The sequence below is a fragment of the Gallinula chloropus genome (assembly GCF_964237585.1).
Source record: "Gallinula chloropus genome assembly, chromosome: 29".
Lineage (NCBI taxonomy): Eukaryota > Metazoa > Chordata > Aves > Gruiformes > Rallidae > Gallinula > Gallinula chloropus.
Window position 1 is genome coordinate 2,325,678 of NC_140114.1, and position 10,522 is coordinate 2,336,199.

Consider the following 10,522-nt stretch of genomic DNA (forward strand, 5'->3'; position numbering starts at 1 on the left):
ACCATCGACGAGTGCACGGTGCTGCGCGGGCCCGACGGCACCAGCAAAGGTGGGGGGCTGTGGGGGGGCTGTGGGGGGGCTGTGGGGGGCTGGGGGACTGGGTGGGGTGCAGCCCTGGGCTGGTGAGGGAGCCTCAGGGGGTCTGCAGGGTGAGGCTGGGAATTGGAGCAGGGTTGGCGTGGGGTGGGGGGGGGTTATTGGGGTTTGGGTGGCTCAGGGGGGTGCCTGGGGGGTGGTGGGTGTCCCCCCCTTCCTCACCCTGTCCCCTCTGACCCGCTGTCCCCAGGCTGCGCCTTCGTCAAGTTCCAGAGCCACGCGGAGGCTCAGGCCGCCATCGCCGCGCTGCACGGGAGCCGCACGCTGCCGGTGAGACGGCGCCGCCGCCGCCGCGCACCCACCCGCCCCCAGGATGTGCCCATCATCCCCCCCGTCATGCTGTTCATCACCCCCATCATCATCATCCTCATCATCCTCCTGTCAGCCTTTCCCCATCGGCTCCATCGTCCCCCCCTTCGTCACCCCCATCATCCTCCCCATCATCCTCCCCAACATCCTCCCCATCATCCCCCCATCCTCCCCCCCATCCTCCCCCCCATCCTCCCCCCCATCCTCCCCCCCATCATCCTCCCCATCATCCCCCCATCATCCCCCCATCATCCCCCCCATCATCCCCCCCATCATCCCCCCCATCATCCCCCCCATCATCCCCCCCATCATCCCCCATCATCCCCCCCATCATCCCCCCCATCATCCCCCCCATCATCCTCCCCATCATCCTCCCCATCATCCTCCCCATCATCCTCCCCATCATCCCCCCATCATCCCCCCATCATCCTCCCCATCATCCTCCCATCATCCCCCCATCATGCTGTTCATCACCCCCATCATCATCCTCATCATCCCCCCACTGTCCTCCTCATCTCCATCGTCATCTCCATCATCCTCCCATCAATTCCTCCATCGTGCTATTCTTCCTCCCCATCACCTTCCTCCCCATCACCTTCCTCCCCATCACCTTCCTCCCCATCACCTTCCTCCCCATCACCATCTACCTCCCCATCACCATCACCTTCCTCCCCATCACCTTCCTCCCCATCACCTTCCTCCCCATCACCTTCCTCCCCATCACCTTCCTCCCCATCCCCATCACCTTCCTCCCCATCATCTACCTCCCCATCACCATCTACCTCCCTATCACCATCACCTTCCTCCCCATCCCCATCACTTACCTCCCCATCTCCTTCCTCCCCATCTCCTTCCTCCCCATCCCCATCCCCTTCCTGCCCATCACCTTCCATCTTCCTCCCCATCCCCATCACCTTCCTCCCCATCACCCCCACAACCGCCGCTCGCCTGTCCTCCCCATCCCCAATCACCTCCCCATCACCACCCCCATCCCCACCCCCTCTCCATCCCACCCTGGGTGCGGGTGTGGGCTGGGGTGTGGGTGGGGTGTCCCGGGGCAGGGTTGGGGTGGTGGTGACAGTGTCCCCGTGTCCCCGTGTCCCCTCCCAGGGCGCGTCCTCCAGCCTGGTGGTGAAGTTCGCGGACACGGAGAAGGAGCGGGGGCTGCGGCGGATGCAGCAGGTCGCCAGCCAGCTGGGCATGTTCAGCCCCATCGCGCTCCAGTTCGGGGCCTACAGCGCCTACACGCAGGCGGTAGGGTGGGGGGGCTGCGGGGGGGGTGGGGTGGTGGGATTGGGGGGGGGGGAGAGGGGGGTTGGACCCCCCCACCTGGGCCAGCGTGAGGTCTCGGGGTGCTGGGTGCTGGGGTGGGGGTGGGGGGGGATGGAGCTGGTTGGGGGAGGGTGAGGGGTGATGATGCAGCCCAGGGTGGGAGGGGAGGGTAGGGGGGATGCTATGGGGACCCCCCTCAGTCCTGGGATGGGGTGATGGGGGAAGGGGATGGAGCTGGGGGGTGATGATGCAGCCCAGGGGGGGGCAGAGGGATGCTATGGGGACCCCCCCACAGTCATGGGATGGGGTGATGGGGGAAGGGGATGGAGCTGGTTGTGGGAGGGTGAGGGGTGATGATGCAGCCCAGGGTGGGAACGGGGGGCAGGGGGATGCTATGGGGACCCCCCCCCAAGTCCTGAATGGGGTGATGGGGGAAGGGGATGGAGCTGGGGGGTGATGATGCAGCCCAGGGTGGGAGGGGGGCAGGGGGGATGCTATGGGGACCCCTCCCCCTCAGTCCTGGGATGGGGTGATGGGGAAGGGGATGGAGCTGGGGGGTGATGATGCAGCCCAGGGAGGGGGCAGGGGGGATGCTATGGGGACCCCCCCCCAAGTCCTGAATGGGGTGATGGGGGAAGGGGATGGAGCTGGGGGGTGATGATGCAGCCCAGGGTGGGAGGGGGGGCAGGGGGGATGCTATGGGGGACCCCTCCCCCTCAGTCCTGGGATGGGGTGATGGGGGAAGGGGATGGAGCTGGGGGGTGATGATGCAGCCCAGGGTGGGAGGGGGGGGGCAGAGGGGATGCTATGGGGACCCCCCCTCAGTCCTGGATGGGGTGATGGAGGAAGGGGGATGGAGCTGGGGGGTGATGATGCAGCCCAGGGTGGGAGGGGGAGGCAGGGGGGATGCTATGGGGACCCCCCCTCAGTCCTGGGATGGGGTGATGGGGAAGGGGATGGAGCTGGGGGGTGATGATGCAGCCCAGGGTGGGAGGGGGGGGCAGGGGGGTGCTATGGGGACCCCCCCCTCAGTCCTGGGATGGGGTGATGGGGGGGGGGGGATGGGTGCCCATAGTGTTGGCGCTGGGGTGATGGGACTGGCTGGTGGGGTGGGGGTGTCTCCTGTGGGGATGGGGATGGTGATGGTGGGTGGTGGGGGGGTCGGTGGTGCGGGGGGGGGTCCCGGTGGTGGGTGGCCGGTGCCAGGCGCTGTCCCCACAGCTGATGCAGCAGCAGGCGGCCCTGGTGGCCGCCCACTCGGCCTACCTCAGCCCCATGGCCACCATGGCCGTCCAGATGCAGCACATGGGCACGGTCAACCCCAACGGGCTCATCGCCACCCCCCTGCCCCCTCCTCAGGTACGGGGTGGGGGGGGCACCGTGGAGGGGATGGGGATGGGGGGGTGTTGGGAGGCTGGGGGGAGGGTGGCCAGGGAGGTGATGGGGTGACAATGAGTGTGGGGACAGTGGGGGATATGGGGAGGGATGTGGGGGGCAGGATGGGGCTGTGGCATGCTGGGGAGGGGGTGTGGGGGTCTGTGGGGGGGTGGGGAGGGTCTCAGGGTGGGTCAGTGGGGAGGGGGGGATGTGGGTGGGTGCTGGGGGTGTGTGGGGAGGGTCTCAGGATGGGTCAGTGGGGAGGAGGGGGGATGTGGGTGGGTGCTGGGGGGGTGTGGGGGGGTGGTGAGGGTCTCAGGGTGGGTCAGTTGGGAGGGGGGATGTGGGTAGGTGCTGGGGTGTGGGGGGGGTAGGGAGGGTCTCAGGGTGGGTCAGTGGGGAGGGGGGGGATGTGGGTGGGTGCTGGGGGTGTGTAGGGGGGGGGTGAGGGTCTCAGGGTGGGTCAGTGGGGAGGGGGGGGATGTGGGTGGGTGCTGGGGGTGTGTGTGGGGGATGGGGAGGGTCTCAGGGTGGGTCAGCTGGGGGTGTGTGGGGGATGTGGGTGGGTGCTGGGGGGGTATGTGGGGGGGGTGGGGAGGGTCTCAGGGAGGGGTAGCTGGGAGGAGGGGGAGATGTGGGTGGGTGCTGGGGGTGTGTGTGGGGGGGGATGTGGAGGGTCTCAGGGTGGGTCAGTGGGGAGGAGGGGGGGATGTGGGTGGGTGCTGGGGGTGTGTGGGGGGGGTGGGGAGGAGGGGGGATGTGGGTGGGTGCTGGGGGTGGTGGGGAGGGTCTCAGGGTGGGTCAGTGGGGGTGTGTGGGGGATGTGGGTGGGTGCTGGGGGTGTGTGTGGGGGGTGGGGAGGGTCTCAGGGTGGGTCAGTGGGGAGGGGGGGGGATGTGGGTGGGTGCTGGGGGTGTGTGGGGGGGTGGGGAGGGTCTCAGGGTGGGTCAGTGGGGGTGTGTGGGGGATGTGGGTGGGTGCTGGGGGGGTATGTGGGGGGGGTGGGGAGGGTCTCAGGGAGGGTTAGCTGGGAGGAGGGGGAGATGTGGGTGGGTGCTGGGGGTGTGTGTGGGGGGGGATGTGGAGGGTCTCAGGGTGGGTCAGTGGGGAGGAGGGGGGGATGTGGGTGGGTGCTGGGGGTGTGTGGGGGGGGTGGGGAGGAGGGGGGGATGTGGGTGGGTGCTGGGGGTGGTGGGGAGGGTCTCAGGGTGGGTCAGTGGGGGTGTGTGGGGGATGTGGGTGGGTGCTGGGGGTGTGTGTGTGGGGGATGGGGAGGGTCTCAGGGTGGGTCAGTGGGGGGGAGGGGGGGATGTGGGTGGGTGCTGGGGTGATGCAGGTGTCCCCACAGGAACCAGCACGCCGCCAGCCATGGCCGCCACGCCGGTACCGGCCATCGCGGCCCCGCTGAGCGTCAACGGCTACAGCCCGGTGCCGGCGCAGCCCGCCGGCCCCCCGGCCCCCGAGGCTGTCTACGCCGGCGGGGTCCCCCCCTTCCCAGGTGCCTGCTTGTCCATCCCCACCCCCAACCCCAACCCTGCACCCCCCCGTTGCCCCCCCTGCCCTCCCTAACAGCCCCTCTGCCCCCCAGCCCAGAGCCCCGCTGCCCCCGGGGACCCCCTGCAGCAGGCCTACGCCGGCATGCAGCACTACACAGGTCTGGCCTGGGGGCTGGGGGGGACTGGGGGGCAGGGTGGGGCACTGGGGGCACTGGGAGGGCTGGGAGTAGCAGTGGTGGGCAATGGGGAGCACTTGGAGGGGCAGGGTGGGGGATTGGGGGGGGACTCGGGGGGGCACTGGGAGCACTGGGAGTAGCAGTGGAGGGCAATGGGGAGCACTTGGAGGGGCATGGTGGGCAATGGGGAGCACTTGGAGGGGCAGGGTGTGGCACTGGGAGCACTGGGAGGGCTGGGAGTAGCAGTGGTGGGCAATGGGGAGCACGTGGAGGGGCAGGGTGGGGGATTGGGGGGGCAGGGTGTGGCACTGGGAGCACTGGGAGGGCTGGGAGTAGCAGTGGTGGGCAATGGGGAGCACTTGGAGGGGCAGGATGGGACACTGGGAGCACTGGGAGGGCTGGGAGTAGCCATGGTGGGCAATGGGGAGTACTTGGAGGGGCAGGGTGGAGGATTGGGGGGGGCAGGGTGGGGGACTGGGGGCACTGGGAGGGCTGGGCGTAGCAGTGGAGGGCAATGGGGAGTACGTGGAGGGGCAGGGTGGGGGACTGGGGTGGATTGGGGGGGCAGGGTGTGGCACTGGGGGCGCTGGGAGGGCTGGGAGTAGCAGTGGTGGGCAATGGGGAGCACTTGGAGGTGCAGGGTGGGGGACTGGGAGGCACTGGGGGGGCAGGGTAGGGCAGTGGGTGATGCTGGGGGGGGAACATGGGGGCAGGATAGGGCACTGGGAGGGCTTTGCATGGCACTGGGGGGGTACTGGGAGGCAGGTAAGGCACTGGGTGGGGGCACTGGGAGGGCACTGGAGGGGGCATTGAGGGCATCAGGGAGGGACTGGGGGGCACTGGGGGGACTGGGCAGGGGTGTGGGGGTGCATGGGGGGATGTGGGTGCCCCTGTGCCCCCTGCCCGTGCCAGGCTGACCCCGACTCGCCCCACAGCCGCCTACCCGGCCGCCTACGGGCTGGTGAGCCCGGCCTTCGCCCCCCCGGGGCCCCTGCTCGCCCCCCCGCCCCCCCCGCAGCAGCAGCAGCGTGAAGGTGAGCGGACCCCTCCCCCCTCCCCTCCCTCACCCCCCCCCCCCACCGTTCCCCAGGGACCCCCCCAAGGACCCTCCCCAGGGGGCTGGGCTGGGGCTGTGCCAGGGCATTGTGGGGGTGGTGCCACGGGGGCACCCACACCCCCCCCAGGGTGGGGTAAGGGGAGGGGGGGGTGTGGGGAACCCCCATGGGGGTTGTTGGGGTGCACCCAAACTCCCCCCCCCAGGGTGGGGTAAGGGGAGGGGGGGGTGTGGGGAACCCCCTTGGGGGTTGTTGGGGTGCACCCACCCCCAGGGTGGGGCGAGGGGAGGAGGGGGTGTTTGAAACCCCCCCCATGGGGGCTGTTGGGGGTGCACCCACCCCCCGGGATAGGATGGGGGGGGGTGGAAGGGGTGCTGAGGCTCAGGGTGCCCGTTGGGCGGGGGTCAGGGTGCTGGGGGTGGGGGTGGGCTCAGGGTGCCCGTTGGGCAGGGGTCAGGGTGCTGGGGGGTGGGAGGGGTGCTGAGGCTCAGAGTGTCCGTTGGGCAGGGGTCAGGGGGGTGGGGTGGGGGTGGGCTCAGGGTGCCCGTTGGGCAGGGGGTCAGGGTGCTGGGGGTGGGAGGGGTGCTGAGGCTCAGAGTGCCCGTTGGGCGGGGGTCAGGGTGCTGAGGGTGGGGTGGGCTCAGGGTGCCCGTTGGGCAGGGGTCAGGGTGCTGGGGGTGGGGTGGGCTCGGGGTGCCCGTTGGGCGGGGGTCAGGGTGCTGGGGGGGGGTGGGGGGGGGGGGGGGGGGTGGGCTCAGGGTGCCCGTTGGGCAGGGGTCAGGGTGCTGGGGGTGGGGTGGGCTCAGGGTGCCCGTTGGGTAGGGCAGGGGTCAGGGTGCTGGGGGTGGGGTGGGCTGAGGCTCAGGGTGCCCGTAGGGCAGGGGTCAGGGTGCTGGGGGTGGGGGTGGGCTGAGGCTCAGGGTGCCCATTGGGCAGGGGTCAGGGTGCTGGGGGGGTGGGAGGGGTGCTGAGGCTCAGGGTGCCCGTTGGGCGGGGGTCAGGGTGCTGGGGGTGGGAGGGGTGCTGAGGCTCAGGGTGCCCGTTGGGCGGGGGTCAGGGTGCTGGGGGGTGGGAGGGGTGCTGAGGCTCAGGGTGCCCGTTGGGCAGGGGTCAGGGTGCTGGGGGGGTTGGGGTGGGCTCAGGGTGCCCATTGGGCAGGGGTCAGGGTGCTGGGGTTGGGGTGGGCTCAGGGTGCCCATTGGGTAGGGCAGGGGTCAGGGTGCTGGGGGGGGGGGGGGGTGGGGTGGGAGGGGGTGCCGAGGCTCAGGGTGCCCGTTGGGTAGGGCAGGGGTCAGGGTGCTGGGGGTGGGCTCAGGGTGCCCGTTGGGTGGGGGTCAGGGTGCTGGGGGTGGGCTGGGGGTGGGCTGGGGGTGCCGGTGGGCGCAGGGGCTGGGTTGGGGCGCGGGGCCGGTGCCCCCCGCCCGCCGTGACGCCGCTCCCTCCGCAGGCCCCGAGGGCTGTAACATCTTCATCTACCACCTGCCCCAGGAGTTCGCCGACACCGAGATCCTCCAGATGTTCCTGCCCTTCGGCAACGTCATCTCAGCCAAGGTCTTTGTGGACCGAGCCACCAACCAGAGCAAGTGCTTCGGTAGGGACACGGGGGGGACGGGGGGGACACGGGGGGGACACCGCCATGGGGACCCCAGGCCAGGGCCTGTGGTGGAGCTGGGGGGTGGTTGTGGTCACCCCCTCCCATCCCCACTGACCCATCTCCCTGCTGTCCATGTGTCTGTCCTCTGTGTCCCCCCAATCCCTGATTGTCCCCCCATGTACCCACTGTCCGTGTGTCCTGTGTCCCCATGTCCCCGATGTCCTGCTGTCCTCTGTCCCCCGTGTCTCTGATGCTCTCTGTGTCACCATGTCCCCCCCATCCCTGCTGATCTCGTGTCCCCACGTCCCTGATGTCCCCTCATCTCTGATATCCCCCATGTCCCTGCTGTCTGTGTGTCCTCTGTGTCCCTGCTGTCCCCCTGTCACTACCATCCCCGTGTCCCCATGTCCCTGTCCCTGCCATCTCTGTGTCCCCATGCCCCTGTACCCATGTCCCTCTCCCTGTGTCCCCATGTCCCTGATTTCCCCGTGTCCCCGTGTCCCCATGTTCCTGTCTCCATGTCCCTGTGTCTCCATGTCCCCATGTCCCTGTCCCCATGTCCCTCCCATTCCTGATGTCCCCATGTCCCTGTCCCCATGTCCCTGCTGTCCCCATGTCCCTGCCATCCCTGATGTCCCCATGTCCCGTGTCCCTGATGTCCCTGTGTCCCCCATGTCCCTCCCATACCTGATGTCCCCATGTCCCTGTCCCCATGTCCCTGATGTCCCCACGTCCCCATGTCCCTGATGTCCCCATGTCCTGTGTCCCTGATGTCCCCATGTCCCTGTCCCCATGTCCCTGATGTCCCCACGTCCCTGATGTCCCCGTGTCCCTGATGTCCCCATGTCCCTGTCCCCGTGTCCCTGTCCCCATGTCCCTGATGTCCCCACATCCCCATGTCCCTGCTGTCCCCCTGTCCCTGTCCCCCTGTCCCCACCCTCCCCGTCCCCTCAGGCTTCGTGAGCTTTGACAACCCCGCCAGCGCCCAGGCCGCCATCCAGGCCATGAACGGCTTCCAGATCGGCATGAAGCGCCTCAAGGTGCAGCTCAAGAGGCCCAAAGACGCCAACCGGCCATACTGAGCCCGGTGAGCCCCCCCCAGACCCCCCCCCAAAACCCCTCCAGGCTGGGACCCCCCCTCCCAGCTGGGACCCCCCCTCCCAGCTCTGCTAAATACCCCCCCATCCCACCCATCCAGGTCCGGCGGCTCCGGAGCAGCACCCTTGGGTGCCCCCCCTTGCAGAGCAGCCCCCGCCCCAGCGGTGCCCACAGGGGGCTCGGTCCTGCTGGGGGAGGGGGGGGGGACACAGCCCCCCCCACACGCTCAGGAAGGATGGACCCCCCCCTCCAGGACCGAGCTGGACCCCCTTGTCCAGCCCAGCTCAGGCTGGGCTGGGTGGGCTCTGGGTGCCAGCACCCCCCAGCACCCGGGTCCAATCTGCCCTGGGGGGCACACCCCCCACCCCCTTACCCACCCCCCTCTGCTCCCCCCAGGGCTCTGCCCCCCCCCGAGGAGGACCCTGCTTGGAGCTTCTTTCTCATCAAACAGGACCAAAACCAGCTCCAAGCCGGGCACAGGGACGGGGGACATGGAGGGGGGGTGGGGCCCGGTTGGGGGTCCCATCCCCAGCACCACCACCACCCCCCCCACCCCCAGGGTGGCCGTGCCAGGGCGCAGCGGGACCCCTCCCCAACACACACTGCCACCCCGCTTCGCCCCCACCCCAACCCTGCCTCAGTTTCCCCACCCCACCCCCACCCCCCCTCCACGCACCCACAGGCACCGGTGGCTGCACCGGCTGGGGATGGGGTGATGGTGGGTGGGTGGGGGTGGGGGGGGACACATGAAAGGGCTGCACACCCCCCACCTCACCCCCCACCCCAAAAACCCAGGGCTGGGGGCACAGGGCAGCCCCGGGGGTCCTCGGGGCTGGGGATGCTCTGATGCGCCCGGTGAAGCGCCCGGTGCTGCCCTGGACCCCAAAATCCCAGCGCTGGGTGCAGCTGGTACCCCCCCAGAGCGGATGGATGGACAGACAGACAGACAGATGGACAGACAGACCGACCGCCTCCAGCTCTGCCTGGACCCACAGCAGCCAAACCAGGGTGCACCGGGCACCCACCAGCCAAACGGGTGCTGTGCAGCCCCCTCCCCACCCCAAACCCCTCTTCCTCCCCCCCACCCAGCACCCACCCCAGCACCCCCAGCCCCACGTTTACACCCACCGCTCCCCGCTGTAAATAAGGTGGTTGGGGGGGGGTTTGAAGGGGGGGGGGGGGGGGGGGAATGCAGGGCTGGGGTCTCTCTCTCTCTCTTTCCCCCTCCCCTTTTTGGGGGGGGGGGGGGTTTGGTACCTGCTGAGTTGATTTCGGGGGTGGGAGGGGGTGGGGGTGGGGGGGTGCGGGGTGGGGGGGGGTGGGGGGCACACGCAGACCCCCCCCTCCCCCTGTAACTTATTGGCTATTTATTGCTGGACGGATCCCCCGGGTTTTTGTCTCTTTTTTTGGGCTTTTTTTCCCTCTTTTATTATTTTTTTTTTCCTGTCTCAATAAAATAAGTTAAAAAAACAAACAAAAAACACCCCCCCCCGACCCCCCCTTTGTGTGTGAAGGAGCCTCTACACCCCCCTCCCCCCAAAAATACCCCCCCCCCCAAGGCAGCACCCTGGGGTGTGGGGGGATTTGAAGGGGTTTGGGGGGTTTGAAAGGGTTTGGGGGGGTTTGAAGGGGTTTGGGGGGGTTTGGGGGGGTTTAGGGGGTGGGGGGGGGACAGGACCCGGCAATAAATCCATTTATTTAAAATATGTTACAATTAATTACACGCAGTGACGTCACCGAGGAGCCGGCGGTTAGAGGAGGGGGGGGGAGGGGCCCCGGGAGCAGCAGGGTGGGGGGAGGGGGATGTGTTAAGGAGGTTTTTTGGGGGGTGTTTTCCGGCTCCAACACCCCCCCCTGTGGTAGGAGATGATAAATTGAGGAGGAAATCTGGAGGGGGGGACAGACAGACAGACACACCCCCAGCTCCAACCGACCAGGGCAATGGGTGGGTTATTGCTGAGCCCTGACCCTCTCGTGACACTGATGAGCCCTGGTGCTTTGAGGGGGGGGGGTCCCTGCACCACCTCCCCCCCTCCCCATTCACCCAGC

The 10,522-nt window shown here is 68.8% G+C and overlaps 1 protein-coding gene across 1 annotated transcript; it reads left to right on the forward strand.

Moving 5' to 3' along the window:
- CELF3 (CUGBP Elav-like family member 3) lies at positions 1-8,457 on the forward strand (the record flags this gene model as incomplete). The annotated part of the gene is made up of 9 exons (XM_084276679.1): positions 1-49; positions 287-366; positions 1,516-1,659; positions 2,899-3,043; positions 4,403-4,552; positions 4,643-4,708; positions 5,662-5,760; positions 7,229-7,372; positions 8,330-8,457. Coding segments are annotated over 9 exons (1,005 nt in total), but the record flags the coding sequence as incomplete, so codon positions are not given.
- Positions 8,458-10,522: the final 2,065 nt, after the last annotated feature.